Below are 19,240 nucleotides of genomic sequence, written 5' to 3' on the forward strand. Positions count from 1 at the left end.
TTTTGACCGTGTCTGGACCAAAGAGCCTATGTCTGAAAATATTTTATCGGATTCCTCGGAAAATTTCACATAACATATCAAAAATTGGCGATGTCGAACCGTACGTTTCCGAGATATGATTTTGAAAAAAAACTGCGTTTTCGACGCGCCACGCGCAAAAACGGAAAATGACGAAATCGGCAAAAATCAACTTTTTCCACTAAAACTGCGATAACTTTAAAATTTCAGCGATGACCTATAGATGTTATGGTACCAAAAGTTGCGTCTCTCAATTACGAAAATTTTGGTACCCAGACATGTATAGGTCATCGCTGAAATTTTAAAGTTATCGCAGTTTTAGTGAAAAAGTTGATTTTTGCCGATTTCGTCATTTTCTGTTTTTGCGCGTGGCGCGCGCAGTTTTTTTCAAAAATCGTATCTCCAAACGTACGGTTCGACATCGCCAATTTTGATATGTTATGTGAAATTTTCCGAAATCCGATAAAAATATTTTCAGACATAGGCTCTTTGGTCCAGACACGGTCAAAACGCCATTTTAATTTTCATACGACTTTTCAATAGTTAAGCTAGATTTTGGAACTTTACTATTTTTCCCAAATAGAAACTCATCACCTTTCTTTGCGTCTAAGCAGCTAAAATCGGATGATTTTAGAAAAAGTGGTTTTGCGAAAATGACGAAACCATTTTTGAACCACCTAGCACGATAGGCCACCCTAATGGCCAAACAAAAATACGGGTCTAATTATTTTGGCCAAGGAACCCCTGAGCTTCGAGAACTTTTTTTTGGTTTAGGCTCTTTTCAAATGGAATTGCTGTATATATATATTAGGGTGTTTCATCCAAACAAAAAAGTTCTCATAATCAGGCAAACCGAGGTTCCCCTTGTAGAGGATATCCATAGGGACTCTCATGCCAAATATCAGCCCATTTGGTTGAGAATTGGCCTGTCCCCAGCGGTTTAAAGTTTACATGTAAATTACTATGGGATTTTTATGCTTTTCGTTCAATCGTTCCTAAAGGTCTGGGGACAACATGGATTCACTCGGAATAAAGACAGTTGTGTAGGGGATGGTCCAAGGAACAAATTCCAGAAGAAATTAGGTTTGTCCATTCTGTCCCCAAGGTGCGCATTGGATCGACGTCCGGTGTCTCCAGAATCATCGATTCACCCTTCAAATGTACGCATTGTCCTTAATATGCTATGACGGCTAGGTGAAAATTACGACGCCCCAAGTCAGACGGTGATCACGTGGCAGAGCATACACTCAAGTTTTGGCTCAGAAACATTCTTTAGAGTAGTAAAATTACAATTATTGATGTTCCTGTAACAATTTGAACTATTCTAAATAAAGTAGCATGATGATTTAGTGATAATAATGCAATCGATGCTTCTCCACGTGTTCATCGTATATATATGGGCGTTCAATTTTTGAACTTTAAGAGAAATTGGATAAGTGTTCAGAAGGTTTTTTTTATCGAATAACAAAACGAATTTTAGATCGATATGTTTTTGTGAACAGTTCATTTTCTTTTTATAATTTTTCTTAAGGATAAAATATTTCAAGAACAATCATGAAATTTAAAAAAAAAATAACATTTTATTATGGAATGAAATTTTAATTAAATTTGGTTTTTGTTGAATCAAAATTTATTAGAAATTTAAGTTGTTTTTGGATGCATTTTATTAAAAACATACACCTTATTTTGAATTAGTTTAAAATGAATAATGAATATGAAATTCATTCAAATTATTTTCAGCTTTTCAGCAGTGTTTGTTATTGTTTACATTGCGTGCTCTCGTTTTTGCTCAAACATTAAAATGCATTTTTCTCGGAACGTCAAAAAGTGACGTACGACATGTTAGCAAGACGGCGTCGAAAAAATAACGAAAACAAAAATGTCCACTTTTTCAACTTTTATCAACCATTAGTTCCGGGCCGCCACTGCTTCTGAAAAATCATTTGAAGTTTATGTCCCTCGACTCTGACCATAAAAAAGTTGAGATTTACAACTTGGATCGTATCCTTTGAAAAAATTGTATAGAAGCGTGGGTTTTCAAATAATTATATTTATTTTAAATTGTTGATTTTTCTAAAGGCTTATTTTGATAAGCTGCCAAAATGACAATATTTTTTCGTTGAAAAGGTGTCTTCCTGCAGCACAATTAAAAAAAGTTGAAGAGTTGAGATACGATTTAATAAGCCATGAGAAATTGCAAACTCCTTTTTTTGTATTTCTTGCGAATCCAAAAAAGGACAAATTTTAATAATGTTTACAAAACTGGGAAATTTTGATCAATATTAAAATTCCCGATCCCTTACATCAGATAATACCAACAATGGTGTAATCGGTTTGATCGAACAACCAACCGGACAGCGTTCAAACTTTTCAACTAACTCATCAAGCAGAGTAAACACCCTCCGGAGACTGCGAAAGCTCCCTCCTCTCCAGCAGCAAAAGGGGACGAGACTTTGAAAAGTCAACTAATCATGCCGCAGCAGCAATTTCCACCATAGAAAACCCCATTTTCCGGGAAAAACAAGCCCAGTCTGAGCTTTCGCTTAAGGGTGTGGCTCAAACACGTGCTTGTGTGTATGTGTGCCTCGCTAATAAATTGATTTTCCTCCCCGTTGAAGCTGATTTCGCGGAAAAGCGCTCAACGTGACACGGAAAAATCACTCACAATCGTCAACCGTTTTCTGGGAGACGAGCGGTGAAAAAGTGGCACAAAAAGAAGAAAAGCTCGATGACGACGACGACGGGTGACGGACGACGAGCTTTTTCTGCTGTTGCTGTGCTGATGATGGGGCGGATAAGCTAATGCCTAAGCATTTCATTTTCCACCCGAATGGACGTGGAAAAATGGGTGCGAGTGGAGGGGCCGAGAAGGGATTAGTGGGAGGAAAACAGATTCCTCTGGGCGAGAGAATCAAGCCATGTTGCTGGCGCGATTGAAGTGGAACGAAAATTGCACTGTGAAAAATAATTTCATTTCTTAAAAAAAAAATGTCTCTTGAAACCAGTGTTATCCATGGTATTTAAATTTAAACGTCATCGCAATTTAACATTCTTTCATTTTTTTTTCTCAAAATGAACTTCAAATCTAGTCAAGAAAATAAGCCAAGGGAAGGCAAAAAAATGACAACCACGATTGTTGGTGTTACGACAGCGTGATAATCACCGCCCCTCAGCCAAAGAAACGTCCTGAGGAAGTGACACGACGATGGTGAACATCGTCGATTCCACCCGGTTGTTACTCTCTCCCCGCACCGAGATTGTAGCGCGCCATGAGGAAGTGGCTTTGTTTTGGCTGGCGAGGACACTCTCGAGCTCGAGCTGGCTCTTGAGAAATCAATTAGCACTGAAGTGAGGAACACATCTTGATTTACAAGGAAAGACATGACATGGCAGTGTCGATAGACAGTTTTTTTATCAATATAAAGAAATTTGATATTTGGTTGCCATTATGTTTTTTTTTTATAAAAAAAATATTTTAAGTGCGCCGCCATAACAGTCGTCCAAATTTACATAAAAATCTTTGTTATACTGAATATTCAAATCATCACCATTTCAGGTGTCATTTATTTGAGAAATAAGTCTTTTTCAAATGTAAAAAAATGGAAAGAATCGTACCGTCCCTCTATCACGTGATTTCAACATTGATCTCGGGATCGATGACATTATCTCTTTAGACAAGTTTCACAAAAATCGAAAAGGTTTTTATATAACATTATTTCGAAACATTCGAATCGAACCCAATATTTCAAAATTACCTTAAATAAACCTTTTTTATATAAAGAGCAGAAAATATCACAATTTTAAATTAAAAAAATCCGTAATTGGAATCGGACCACTACACCCAACCGGCGGTCGCATGATTGTGATACATGGCGGCATGAAAGTATATCAGAATCTGCATGAAATCTGTCCTCATACATTTTTTTCGATACAGGGGTATGACATTTTTGCCCGTTACCGACAATTATCGACATTACCGACAGCTGATTGATTGTATTGCAAAAAAAATCTTAACAGAACGAGGATTGAACCAAAAACTTCTAAGTTGCTGATCCAACACGCTACCACCGCGCTATGGACGCTTGTTGAATTGTGAGGAACATAGCGCGAACATATTGTTCTCTCTGGAGTATTGCTCGGGGACGCGAAAGCATTATATGTGTTGGTGAGAACTGCAGATCGCTGACATGTTTACACGCGGGCAAAATTTAGCAATGAGCTTACTGCAAAAACTGTTATAAAATGTAACATTTTCTGTAGCAAATCCACTGTTGCAGATTTTGAGCTATATATTTCCTTTGGGTGTAGTTCTACGATCGGTCATCAAAAAACGAAGCAACAGTAGGGTGACAATAAAAAATTGACATAAGGAATACTCGATTCCTTAGGCAAAAATAAGTATCTGTGCCAATTTTGAGCCAAATCAGTTAAGATTAATTAAAAACATTTTTTAGGCAAATGCTGTAAGCAAAAAAGTCAGAGGTTGGTAAGAGCACACACTTATACAATATTAAAATTTGTCTTCAGGGCATAAAAATATACATTTTCATCAATTTACAAAACAAATTTTAAGACATATGGTTGTAGTATTGCCGACTTAAAGCTATTTGAAGTTAGCAGTTAAAAAAACCGGGAGCCACGATATCTCAACACTGCCTTGACCATATCGGCTCTAAATTTTGACGAAGACTCGTTAAACCGGTCCCGTGTTTATGATGAAGGTCGATTTTCATAAAAAAATATTTTTATTTTTTATTTTTGTATTTAAAAAAAAGCAAAATTTAAACATCGAATTTCGTCATGCACACGACATATGTCTTGAGATTCTTCACCCCAAATTTCAGCAAATTTGGTCCATTTCATCTCGAGATATCGCAGCACCCGTAAATCGTAGAGAGCATAGGAGCAATTCTCTACTAAAACCGGAAATGGATTTTATTTGTATTTTTTTATTTGGCTCAAACTTTGTGGGGGCCTTCCCTATGACCAAATAAACTATTTTGTGAGATTGGTTCATCCATACAAGTCTCCATACAATTTTGGCTGCTGTCCATACAAAAATGGTATGTAAATATTCAAACAGCTGTAACTTTTGAGTGAATTTTCTGATCAATTTGGTGTCTTCGGCAAAGTTGTAGGTATTGTTGAGGACTTTTGAGAAAAAAAAGGTACACGGAAAAAAAATTGCAGATTTTTTAATCAACTTTTTTTCACTAAAACTCAATTCCCCAAAATAGATTTTCGAGATTTTTTGATATGTTTTAGGGGGCAAAAATCCGCAACTTTTGAGCCATAGAGAATCATGGTCAAAAAATCTGCCGCCGAGTTATGAATTTTAGAAAAAATAGTGATTTTTGGAAAAAATCGAAGTTTCATGCAAAAACAAGTTTGACATTATTTTTTAATGCAAAATTGAATTTGCAATCGAAAAGTACTTTACAGATTTTTTGATAAAGGGCTCCATTTTCAAGATATAGCCACTGAAAGTTTAATTTTAGCGAAATATTTGCAGTTTTTCAATTTTCAAAAATAGTAAAAATGAGTGACTATTTCTAAAAATATTTTTTTTGAAAAGTTCAGAAAATTTGCTAGAAAATTGTCTAAGAGACATTGAAAATGGGCGTAATATTAAATTTTTGGCCCTTTTAAGATGTTAGTCTTGATTTAAAATTTTTTTAAATATTTTTTTCGAAGAGATCGGAAAATTTCACGAATGTTTCATGTTTTAATATTGATAATCGGACCATTAGTTGCTGAGATATCGTCATTAGAAAATGGTGGGTTATTTTGGTGAGATTAAGGGGTTACATACATGTAGAAAATCACAATATTTCATAATTCCGAATATTTATTAAATCCTTTACAAAGATGAATTCCAATCACTCCTTAAAGTTTCATGGAGATATGTCATGATTTAAGTGAGTAGAAGACGATTTAAGTTTAAACTTTTGCCATGTGCAAAGCGGACTGACAAACTTTGTGAGCGTTTTTCTCTGAGCACAGAGTTGATTTACGGGTGCCACGATATCTTGAGATGGGATAGACCAAATTGGCTAAAATTTGGGTTGAAGATTCTCAAGACATATTCCGTGTGCATGACGAAGCCCGATTTTAGGATTTTGTTTTTTTAAAAAATACAAAAATCAAAAACTGACGAAATTTTTTATGAAATACACAAAACTGTTTTTATCTTTTTTTAAAATATTTTTTTTTAAATCGGCCTTCGTCATGCACACGGGACCAGTTTAATGAGTTTTCACCAAAATTTTGAGCCGATTTGGTCAAAGCAGTGTTGAGATATCGAGGCACCCGTTTTTTGAAACTGCTTACTTCAAATAGCTATATCTCGGCAAATATACAACCAAATGTGTTCAAATTGATTTTATTGATAGATAAAAATGTATATTTAAATACCCTGAAAACAGATTTAAAAAAGTTCAAGCGTGTGCTCAAACCACCCTCTGAAATTTTTGTCGATTTACATGTATGTAACCCCTTAAGAAAACTTCAATTTTCGTGATTCTTTTTCTTAAAGCGGCTCTATCTCAGCAACCCGAGGTCCAATTTTCAATGTCTCGTAGACAATTTTATAGCAAATTTTCTGAACTTCTGAAAAAAATATTTTTAGAAATGGTCACTTATGGTCATGTTTAAACCATTATAAAATCATTGAAAAACTACTTTGTATTGTTAAAGATGTGGCCGAAAAATGTAAACTTGGTTATTACTTGGTTATGAAAAGTTATTTGCTATGAAGCAAACAATTATTCTGAAATTCTATTCGAAATTTTATTCGTTTTAACCTAATGTGTCCTTAAAAAAAATTAGGATTGTGGAGTATGGATTCATTTTACTTACTGTCCAAACACTTAGATGAAAAAATACTTCTCAACAAAAAATACCAGAGAACATTTTATCAATCACATTTTATGATTTATTATACGATTTGAGCTTATAAAACTAATTTTTTTTTTGCAGTTGCATGAATTTTTACTTGCAGTCAAGCTACATGTTGATCTTTACACTTATTTTAAGGGGTTACATACATGTAAATTGGCAAAAATGTCAGAGGTTGGTATGAGCACACATTGAAGCCTATTTAATTCTGTTTTCAGAGTATTAAAATATACATTTTCATCTGTTTACCAAAATAATTTGAAGACATTTGATTGCATCGTTGCTGAGATATACCCTAGTAACATTTTTAAACTTACAGGTTTTATCATGGTTCTGAAAACCCTGATACGGCCTAAATAGGCTTTTATGGCCTACTTAAAACCTAAAATGTTATTTGAAGTTAGCCGTTTAAAAAAAACGGGTGCCACGATATCTCAACAATGCTTTGCTCAAATTGGCTCAAAATTTTGGAAAAGACTCGTTGAACCGGTCCCGTGTGTATGACGAAGGCCGATTTTCAAAAACTTTGTTTTAAATAAGATAAAAATATTTACATGTTTTTAATATAAAAAAAGCACCGGATTTTGCTTTTTTTGTATTTTTTTTAAAGCAAAATTAAAAAAATCGTGATTTCAAATCAACTCGGTGTTTGGAGAAAAACTAACTTAATCCACCTGTGTGGTTGATGCCTTCCTCACTTTTTACCAACAATGGGTAATATGAGTGGTTTGGGCACATATTTCAGCTATTTTTTTAGGTCCAGAAAAATAAGTACACAGATATAACTTAAGTTGTCATAACTCGAAACAGGGTTGCCAGATTTTCTATTATATGGACTCGTTGGAAAGGTCTCTTGATTACCAAACCAACGATGGGTCGAATGATGGTTCCGGATATCGTTTACATGCATTTCAGTGAGATCCGGCTTCAAAAAAATTCATAAATATCACTTAAGTGGCCATAACTCGAGACAGGGTTGCCAGATCTTCAATGTTGTGGACTCGTTGGAAAGGTCTCTTGATTATCTAACCAATGATGGGTCAGATGATGGATCCGGACATCGTTTACATGCATTTAAGTGAGATCCGGCTTCAAAAAAGTACATAAATATCACTTAAGTGGTTATAACTCGAGACAGGGTTGCCAGATCTTCAATGTTGTGGACTCGTTGGAAAGGTCTCTTGATTATCTAACCAATGATGGGTCGGATGATGGATCCGGACATCGTTTACATGCATTTAAGTGAGATCCGGCTTCAAAAAAGTACATAAATATCACTTAAGTGGTCATAACTCGAGACAGGGTTGCCAGATCTTCGATGTTGTGGACTCGTTGGAAAGGTCCCTTGATTACCTAACCAACGATGGGTCGGATGATGGATCCGGACATCGTTTACATGCATTTAAGTGAGACCCGGCTTCAAAAAAGTACATAACTATCACTTAAGTGGTCTTAACTCGAGACAGGGTTGCCAGATCTTCAATGTTGTGGACTCGTTGGAAAGGTCTCTCGATTACCTAACCAACGATGGGTCGGATGATGGATGCGGACATCGTTTACATGCATATAATTGAGATCCGGATTTATGTGAAAACACATTTTTATACATAACTTTTGAACTACTTATCGAAACTTCAAACAATTCAATAGCGATGTATGGGACCCTAAACCAAGTCGAATGCAACTGGTTCGATCAAAATCGGTTCAGCCAGTGCTGAGAAAACTTGGCAAGATTTTTGAACACATACATACATACACACACACACACACACACACACACATACACACACACACACACAGACATTTGTTCAGTTTTCGATTCTGAGTCGATATGTATACATGAAGGTGGGTCTTCGAGCTTTTAATAAAAAGTTCATTTTTAGAGCAGGATTATAGCCTTACCTCAGTGAGGAAGGCAAAACGCTCAGAAAATTTGACAGTCAGCTTTGCGCATGGCAAAATTTTGAGCTACAATCGTCTCTTACTCAGTTTAATAATGAAATATCTTCATGAAACTTTATGGAGTGATTGAAAATCATCTTTTCAGTGTATTCAATACATTTTCTTTAATATGAAATTTTGTGATTTCTTACATGTATATAACCCCTTAATCATTAAAGTCGCTGTACTATTCAATTTTGGTGCAAAATATGAGGATGAAAAACTTCGCATTCACACTGCACAATCCCACCTCCGTTGTTCAATCAATCTACGCAAATTGTTTACAACGCCAATTAGCACGTAAACAAACCACTGAGGCTGCAAGCTTGCCTCCAAGCAATCCACCCGAGACTGATCGGATTTGAAGCAAAACCCGTCGTCGACGTTTTTTATTCATCCATGGGATTAACCCTCACCCCGACCCCCATTCATTTACCGTGGGTACACACAAACAAGTGAAGTTGGCAAACTGCCAAGTTAAAATATTTTCAGTTGATTTCAACATTTCTTCTTTAATCTTGTTAATAAATTTGAACATCGCGTGACATTATTTGACATTTTTTTAAATACTATAGGTTTCTCAATGTGAGTGTGCTTTTCACACACAAGTGACGCCCACCCACACAACACCACAGCTTTGATTTGCATTATAATGATTGGTTGTGTTCAGGGGCTCTCGGTGTTGCGCACCCGTCCGTCATCATCGCAAAACTATCGCGCACTTATCGCGTTTCTATCGCTTGTCATCGCCTGAAATCGTTGAAACATTTATCTTTGTTCTAAACGTGTATATGCAATAAATACGCTTTCTAATCTATAAATCTAAAAACGCAGTCAGTCAAGAGGAAAATGAGAGCCGTTTTCGAACTGTACAGTTATGAGCTTTGTTTTTAGCTGTGAATGACTATTTTTTTTTTTGTTGCGTTCGCTGTGTTGTGGAAATGTTTTCAATGCTGGTTAAATAAAAAAAAAATCACGCAATTAAATCCGCACAAAACCCCACTCGCAGTCCAATAATCACACAAAAAGAAAAGAAAACAAAAAGTTGAAATCAAAATTAAATTAAATTAACGCACAACCAAACAAAACAAAACAAAAAATCTGTTTTTGTTTTCATTTTTGTTTGTTGTTGTTTTTGACGTTTTGTTTTTGCTTACCCCAACAGGCGCGCTTCCTCGGCAGTGTGAGCTGGTGCGGATGGCATTCTGGCGTTGTTCGGGTGGGCTCCCTTTCCGGTGCGGTCCCTGAAATTAATACTAGTACATGCAGAGAGAGGCCAGACGAAATCTCGAGAAGTCAACTAGAAACTAAGGACGGGGGAGGTTATAACTAGTTTAAAAGGCGAAAACAGAAACAAAAAAAAAAAGAGTGTGTGAGGATGGAAAGAGAGAGAGAGAAGAGGATAGTTTGAAGGAAAAAGAGAGAAAACTTGAAATTGAAACGAGAAAAAGTGATCAAGTTGAAAGATAAGAGCTCGAATTAAGGATGCTATTAGTGAATTGGCAGAAAATTAAAGGATCAAACGAAACTCAAAATGGACAAGAAAGAGATAGCGACAGGAGATTAGTGTAAGTGTGTGTGTGGGTGTGTTTGTTTGTGTGATTTGGTTTTCTTGTCTTCTGCAGGGGGTTGATTTGAAGCTTTTTTTTCTGAAGAAGTAGAAGCTGAACGATAGTGATTAACAATGAGAATTCTTCGGAATCTTTCTTGGCTGTATGGTTTAGTGCGTTTTTATGTGTTTAGCGAGCATAGTAGCAATGTAAGCTTATTGAAACATTGGTTAGCATAGCTTATTGATTAAGACTTAACTTGTAAGGGTTAGCTTATGGGGTATGGCATTACCAAGATGACACATGACAGGATAAATCGAAACATTAAGTATCACATCGGCTTAGTCCGAAACAGCAAAAAGTAATTTTCTCTCCCCAAGAGAGCAAAACAATCATAAAAACGAATCGTTAGTCGTCGTCAGAATATCCAGGAAGTGGTGGTCATGCTTGGCCGAGTGGACTTGGCCAACTTCCTGAATGGAGGCGGAAAATGTGACCAACAGCAAAAACCCGAAACCCAACGAGATAAAGCCCGGAAAAGTGTCGCTTTGTTTGGTGGGGCTCAATTTTCGGGTGGGCTTTTCCGACGAAAAGGCTTGTTGATCAAAGAGTTTTTTTTTGTTGTTGTTATCGTCGGGTAGGTAAGAAAGGAGAGCTTTTCGGAAAACTTGTTGAGGCAAAGTTTCGCAGCACAGACCGTTCAAGAGCGTTCTCGGAAGCTCTAAGAAAAGGTGCTCATAAATCATGAGTTTTTGATTAGTTGGCAACTTGTTGGGGCTAAAAGTTGCAGTTGAGTTGAACGATTTATAACATAATAAATGTAAACTTGACTGATGCTTTTAGCTGTCTAAAACACATTTAGACATTTTTTTTAAATATATAAATAATTGCTTTTTTAAAAAGACATAAACAACACTGAGAATAACTTTAAATTAATTGAAATTGTTGAAATTACCACCTGAATGTTTAAAATGAATTTAAAAAGGTCAGTTGTTCCATTTTGGGGTTGATGTTTCCAAAACAGTATCCACATGGTTTGTGGAGTAATCAAGAAAAGAATCATTAAAAAGGCCCTTCACTCGCGATCAAAAATCGAATGCGACAAAAAACTGCTCTGACCGTTTTCTACCGTTTTTCACTTCCACACCAATCGCTACTGAATACTCTCTCTTTGCTCTACCTCTCACTCCAATTGGGTAGCACAGCGAGTGGCTCAAAGAGAGAGAGAGAGAGAGAGATTGCGCTATGTCGCTCAAAGCTGACTCGAAACCGTCTGTGATCGGCTTTGTTTTGATCATTTATGAAACAGCTTAAATTCAATGATATTAATTATATTTTGCAATGTTGTTGATAACACAACATCAAAGACACATTTGACAACATTCTCCATAATGCTGGATAACGTCTTGATTCGAAATCCGGACACTTAGTAGCACATCATTATTGTTATAGCTGACAAAAAATCATGTCATTAGTTGGAAATTAAGAAATATCATCAGGATGTAGTATAAACAGTCAGTTTTAAGAGAATGCATGCAAATATGTCTTTTCTAACAATTTTTCATCAGAATTTGAAAATTTAGATGATTTGTTGTGCTTCGAATCCCGGACACTGTTAAAAGCTGACTCGAAATCCGGACACTTTTGCTTCAAATTCCGGACACTCGTTTTTGCTAATGAATCGCACAAATTTGGACTGAAATGTTAGGGAATGGCATTCTTTAGGTCTCAAATAAGCTGGTCACATCAAAACAATCGATATTTTATATGAAAATTTGCTTGAATTTAAGGAAATCAAAACCATCAATTCCTGCTTTGCCTTCCCAGTGCTTCGGACGCCTATGAAATATTTCACGTGAAATGTTTCGCATTATTGGTTATCTAATTATTTTATTTTATTGTTTTGACATTAACTACAGCAGGGGTGCTCAAAGTTTTTGGACGCCGGGCCAAATTTGAAGATCTAATGACTTTGCGGGCCAAATTCATAAAAAAAGGTTTTTTAAATAAATAAAACTTTTAGAATTTATAACACTAAAAAAATAATCAGTTGAACTTTTTTAAACCTTTTTTTTATTTTTTAACATTTTCTCTGATTAAAATAATAGAAAACACTAAATGACAGTTTTCGATCACTGTTGTTGATTTTATTGTTTTAAGAATTTGAAAATAAAAATTTTGTTGAATGTACTTGTGTTTTCATTAAAATTTAAAGGTTAAAAAATGGTGTAAGGTGTAACTAATGAAAAAAATCGTTGAGAACCAGAACTTCAACATTTCAATGAGAAAAAATGTAAGAATATGTTTTTAAACATCCGTCAAGTAGATTTGCAATCATTATTTTCAAAAATTGTAAGATTCGACAAAAAAACATTTGATCGAAAAAAAAACTTAATGCCTAACTGTTTATCGAAAATTTACTAAAATTCAATTTATTTTTAAATGAATCCGAACATGCTCAAAATGATTCTAAACGCAGAGGAATGCATTGCAATTGAATTCTGCTAATTCCACTTATAAATAATTGATATTTTAAAATATTTTGAAAAAAGTAATTTTTGCCCTGATTTTTAAAGAATTTTTCCCAGTGGGACAGAGGGTAAATCGAAAAAAGCTTTGTAAAATATTTGCAACAGCTTTGTTTCCCCCAATTTAACATTTTAATCAGATGGTTATCAAATAAGATTCGTTATCCAACTGTCATGAGTTCGAATCCCGAGGGAAGGTTTCTAAGTGCAAAGTCAGTTTGAAGGTCAGTTCATAAAAAAGGTCATTAATACTGTCAAATTAATATGGAAAACTAATGTTTTTGCAATTATTACAGATTTCTACCTTAATCAATTCCATTTTGAAGAAAGTTTGGACGATAATTACTAGTTACACTCATATTGAAACGTTTGAAATTGATTAAATTATTAAGATTTTAGCACTAAATATTTGTGTCGTAAAATGGGAATCAAAATATGAATAATTAATCCGTTTTATAGAAAAAAAGTAAGCATAAAAAAGATAAAAATAAACCTTGAGTTATAAAATCACTTTACAAGTGGTCAACGGGCAATTTTACATGAACGTTCAAAATGGGTCCGCGGGCCACAAAAAAACACCTCGCGGGCCACGTTTGGCCCGCGGGCCATACTTTGGTCACCCCTGAACTACAGCGTTCAAACAAACTTTAAATGAAAGTTGATGTTAGAATTCATCAAATAACCCATTTTTGACATTTATAATGCGAACTTATATCCAAATAATTGATAAAACAAGATGAGGTGTCCGGGTTTCGAAGCGTCCGGGAATTCGAATCATGACGTTAAATATTGACGGCAAACTGTGGTGGTGCAGGCCAAGTGAGCGCCTCGATGGTATTTTGTTAGATTTCCTTCTCTCTGAACATATTCGTTTGTGAATCGGGTCAACGACCGAAGTAGGGAGAGAAATCCACGAAGTATTTGTTTCGCTGTGTGAAGCGATTGGCAAACGCGCTGGCAGCTAGCGGGTCGTATTCGCTTGCGAATATGGTTGCGCGTTTCAGTCATCAAGGATTCGCTCGGCGATGAGTGAGTGATTTCTGATCTTTGAGCCGAAAATCAAGACCCTTGAAAATGGTACTGCAATTTTTGTTAATATTTGTGTTCTTCAACACAGGTATTTTAAGGATGGTGAAACGGGTAAAAATGCTCTTATAAAATTAGCATTTTTTTTTACCGTCATCAGGGGTGACTTCCCCTAGAACCAATGTCACCTCTGATGACGGTATTTGTAACTGTATTTGCAACATGATAAAAGACAAAAAAAATGAAAATAATAAAAAAAAACCTACGATTCAAAACACAAGATCCGAAATGTTATGAAAAAAGGTGCAGGTGTTTATGTTACAGACATTCTCGATATGACTAAGAACATTGTTGAAGTACAAAAAAGTCAGTTCAAGAAAAATCTGTAAAATCTGAATTTTAACCATAAAGTGTCATTTATTCCAAGCATAAAAAACCTTCAGTCATTCCAGGTTGTTGCCATTTTCGTCAAAATGTAAATTTTTATTCTTGGGATCGAAATTCCATGAATTACGTGTCCATGTTGCCCAAACTGTCATGATCCCGTCAATGTCAAACCATCGAAACAACCTAGCATCCTGAATAGTAGAGGAGAAGTACCAAGAAAACCCTATGGTTAAAGCCAAAATGATAACTTTTTCAAAAAAAAAAACGTTTTGTTTTGACGGATGAAGAAAAAAATGGATGAAAGTTACCTTTTTTATGTAACATAACCTCAATTCCACCTTTTTTCAAAATCAAAATTTACCGAAATTGCTTGATGAAATTTTATTATGATTATTTTTCTTAGGGAGGATTATGTTCTAAGCATTTGTAGGGACATTTCCCATGCTTTGAACTTTATTAAACATTTTCATCTTTTTTGCTAGACATCAAAATCAAGTTTGCATGAGACGATTTCACAAAAATATCTTCAAAACTGAATACTACAGCCTACTAACTTTTATGAAACTTTTTGTTGAAATTTTATTTCCTCAACTCTCAATCGTAATGGGATCAAATTTTCTGATCGAACAAAAATTGACGCCCTCTCCCGCCGGCAGCCCATAAAATCTAATCACCAGGACTTTTATCTATTTACACAACTTGAAACGCGCTCCAATCGTCGGCGGCTTCTATTTGGTAGACATAAGGAAGAAATAAAAAGGAAGAAAAAAATCGATCGATCGCCAACATTATTCATATTTTAAGGCTGTCGTGCCCGTCTTCACCATTTTCTTTCCGTTTCATCTTACGGCGAAAACGAGGTATACATTCTTCCGGAAAATTGCACAACCCGGTCTCCGATTGCTTGGAATTTTGGAGTTTTCCAATGTGCACACGTGAGGGGGTATGAATATGCTCACCGCTCAACCCGTCCAATTTCTCTTACCCAGAAAATTGATTTCAACAACAACTATTATTTTTCTTGCCCAAGCAATTTGGTTGGAAAATGCTAGTTTTCCCCCCCTTTTGTAGAAATGTTTGCTGCGAACCAAACTACTTCCGGTGCTGTTTTGCTGCTGGCTGAGTACGGAAAGCATGAGTTTGCAATTCTTGGGTGATGTTCTCAATTTGCATTTGTTGTATGTTATTTCACCTTTTTTTTTTTGCTAGTTTGGCGAAGGAAAATTGTTACCAGGACGATAATGGAAGCAACAGTGTCTGGGCGAATGTTGATTGCTTGAAGTCGTGAAATCGTGCTGTGAAATTTGAATGTTAAGCAAATTGGCTCAGTTCCAATGAGCTCGTAAGTTATAAATTTGAAAATATTTTTATAAATAAAAAATAAGCAACACACTTTACACAAACCCATTACAGCACTTTTGATTTAGATTGGTTTAACATGAAATTACTGATGACGCTATAAGCGAACGTCAGTGAACGCACACGAAGTTGCAACGAACAAAACCGATCTCAGCACTCAAGCAGCCGCTCGGCACTTGCTCTCTCGTTTTTTTTTCTCTCTCTCAATCTCTCTCTATTTTTGCTCGTGCGGTGCTGCGTGGTGACAGCAATCATTCGAATGCAGTCGTGACGAACGTGATCGGAATTTCGGTAAATTTTCAAACGATCGTACCCTGCGTGAATTTATTTGTGGTGAGAGTCAAGTGACTATGTGAGTGACTTTCGTTCGTGGGGAGCATTTAGCCGACATTGACTGAAAATGTCGAATGGTTTCAAGTCCTGGTTTACTTGTTAAAGAACATTAAAAGAGATTGGATTTCTTCAAACGCTACGGAACCACTGGCTTAGCACAGGTTGGAAAGTTTCCCACCATTTGAAGCGTATAATTTGATAACAATTGTTTGTAAACAAGCAAGTTTCCTACTCATAAACAACCAGAACAGAGTGATTAACAGACTTGCTCTACTTCGTAGTAGAATTGTATTATTGTTTATACCGCAAAGACCGATAACAATTCTAGTACCTCTTTGAAGCAACTCTGGCCTACTGCAGTGTTATCAGCAGCAGTTGGTTCGTGAAGAAAGACAGCACTGCTGCAAATCGAACGACACTGCGATAAGGCTTATCTGCGTGAAGCCACCACTTTGTTTTGCGCCATTATTATTGTGAAATTTTGAAGAAGACTACTTTTCATTGATTTTTTTGTCACTTTCTTAAATTTGAATTTTTAGGGCATTTGTAAGCACAAGCAAACTATTCTACCTAGTGTCATGCAGATGATTCACACAGCTGAGCAACGTACTTGAGTTTGGCCAGTGCCAGTTCCAGCACCAGGACCACAGAGGGGCCACTGGACTCGGATGCCATGGATGATGCGGAAGAAACTTACAGAAGTAGCAACACAACCAAAAAACCAGAAGCAAGCTGACACAAAATCCGGAACGGTACACTTACGAATCTTCCACCGGGAGTTGCTCCATTTTTTGAAAAGGATTTCAAGTACGAACAATTGAACTGAACCAACTAGCGCAACGTCTAAGCTGCGAACTGAACTGTTCTCTGCTACAAGTTCGGACTAATCTGGCAAGGGTGAGGATTTCACTGTACGCGTTGGTATTTCACCCAGAAAGCACGCATCTTTGACAGCTCAATTGATGGGCGATAAGCGTTTTTCAATAGAGGGGTTGAGCTCGAAATTGTGTCGCAAGTACACAGAAAAAAATCAATCCTCGAAACCGTGAAGTCAGTTCACGATTATGAGAACCACGAAGGAATATATTCACGTTTATGGTGCAAATGCACCATACTCATGAATAAATTCCTTCGTGGATCTCACATTCGTGAACTTAATTCACGTTTACGGGAATTGATTTTTTTCTGTGTATGCTGCTTGAGAACTATGGTGTGAAATTTTCGATGAAAATTGTTCAAAAAAATTATGCTCATGTCTTTTTAAAATCTGAGATAATACCACACCACAATATTTTTTTCTCCATTAAATCAACAGATACAAACTTCCCTCAGATTTCAACTCTCAAATCCTCACTTTGTAAGCCCACATGTTGGCTGCCACATAAAGCAAAAATATCCCCGCACCTTTACGTTCGTTGTTGTTCAGCCCCAAAAGAAGCCCCCTGTAATCTCGTATTTATGGTTGTTACCCATTTTTTTCTCGCTGGAAAGCGCTTTTCCACCGCGTAAGACGGCCAATAAAATGCTTCCAATTTAAACTCCCTGGACGTCCACCCAACTGGGTCAGCGAAATAAGCGAAACAATATTGGATTCGAGAGTTTTCGCAATTTTATTGCAGCTCCCCAAACTGGGAAGCCACGTGGATTGATTAATGCTGGGTTGGGAAAACTGCTGAATTGGTCAGTTTTCCCACAATATGTGGAGAGCTGAAAACAGTTGAGAGGAAAGTTCCGGCAACCATACGCGATAGTGGCGTGCAGCTATTTACCACGAAACAAACATTAATCAAACTGTTCCAGCTGCTTTGAGGGGGCGAGGAAAATCGCGACCTGGAAAATTATTTCCTCCGCAAAAGAAAAACATTTCCAATCGGAAACCGATTTCGACGGGATCTGTTACGGTGCTGGTTTGGTTTGGGCAAAACAACATTCTCTCGGGGTGAAACAATACGAACGGATATCAGGAATAAGATTTTTAACAATTTTCCAACAATATATCATTTTTAATGTGGTACAATTCACAAGAACAATTGCTTTAATGCCATTTCAAAGCAGCCCGCGATTGTATACTCACTACTCATCGCTGACCAAATCCTTCATGAATTGATTGGTCCACTCCAGCGTGGTCAGCGACACTTACACACGAGCATACTCAGTTAGAAATAAAGCTTATCAAATAAAAAAGGGTTACAATTGTTTGACATGCAAAAACACGGTAAGCCATCCATCTGAATATTACATGATGTAAGTTACTGTCAAATGTGTGTTTGATGGTGTGTAAATGCATTTAATATTTTTTTTTAATTAAGCAACTGAAGCAATGAATAAAACAAAGCCTATCACAGAAAATATTGACAATGTTTGTAGCGACCAAGCGCGAGTGACAAGACTCTGCCGACCTTTTTCCTAGCCAAAAGAGGGAGAGGGAGAGCGAAAGAGAGAAATTTCATGTAGTGATAGGCAGGGAAGCCAGTTTGCCAAATAGGGAAAATATACCCATTTTAAGCCTAATAAGCGGTCATGTTTGAATGATGCTGAATAATCTGAGGTGTACCTTGAAATTTACTAAAACCGAGTACACCAACGAGTAGAGCAACTTTTTATGAACATTTCTGTTTATTTTCACTTTTACTAAATGTTATTCTGTTCCGTTTACAAGCATTTAAAAAAATTCCAAATGTATTCTAATCTGACGAGAATGCATTGGGCTACGCCCATTTTTCTTTTTTCAGCTTAGTTCTTTTTTCTACTTGTGCTCCTTTGTGTCTGCTTAGTGCTGCCAATTGTGATGAAAAGTAGCATTTAAAGAGAAAATTTCCTGGCATCACTGGCCCACTCCAACAGGCGCTGCTGGTGTTAGTGTTGGTGGCCACCCTTTGTTCGTTATTTGCCTTCGCTTCTCGCTAGGTTTTCTTCAGCCTTCGATTGGAATGGGTCGTCAAAAGTCAAACGTCAACATACTTGGCGCCAGAGCTGAAAATGTCAGGGGTCCTGACGCGAAAATCGGCGACGCAAACACGATTTTTTCAGATCCATTCACTGAATCGCAAAACCGTGACATAAACAAACCCGACTCAGTCGTGAGTGCCCTAGCTCACTGAGCAGCTGCAATGCGAGGCAGTAGTCGACCAACGCTCATTCGACGTTGCACGCACACACATAAAGAAACAAGTTTTTACACAAAAGTTGGTATTTATGCGT

The 19,240-nt window shown here is 36.5% G+C and overlaps 1 protein-coding gene across 12 annotated transcripts in view; it reads right to left on the reverse strand.

The window, feature by feature from the left end:
• Positions 1–19,240, reverse strand: part of LOC6041584 (protein NDRG3) — a 183,494-nt gene that overhangs the window by 55,613 nt on the left and 108,641 nt on the right. For 7 of the 12 annotated variants that reach the window (XM_038256106.1, XM_038256108.1, XM_038256109.1 and 4 more), the window contains one exon: positions 10,014–10,100. The exons of 4 other annotated variants lie outside the window; for them this stretch is intronic. In XM_038256106.1, the coding sequence (XP_038112034.1) occupies positions 10,014–10,100 (87 nt within the window). Of the gene's footprint in view, positions 1–10,013; positions 10,113–19,240 lie in introns of all 12 variants that reach the window. One more of the 12 variants, XM_038256107.1, reaches the window with a different exon arrangement.

The sequence above is a fragment of the Culex quinquefasciatus genome, chromosome 2 (genome assembly GCF_015732765.1).
Source record: "Culex quinquefasciatus strain JHB chromosome 2, VPISU_Cqui_1.0_pri_paternal, whole genome shotgun sequence".
Lineage (NCBI taxonomy): Eukaryota > Metazoa > Arthropoda > Insecta > Diptera > Culicidae > Culex > Culex quinquefasciatus.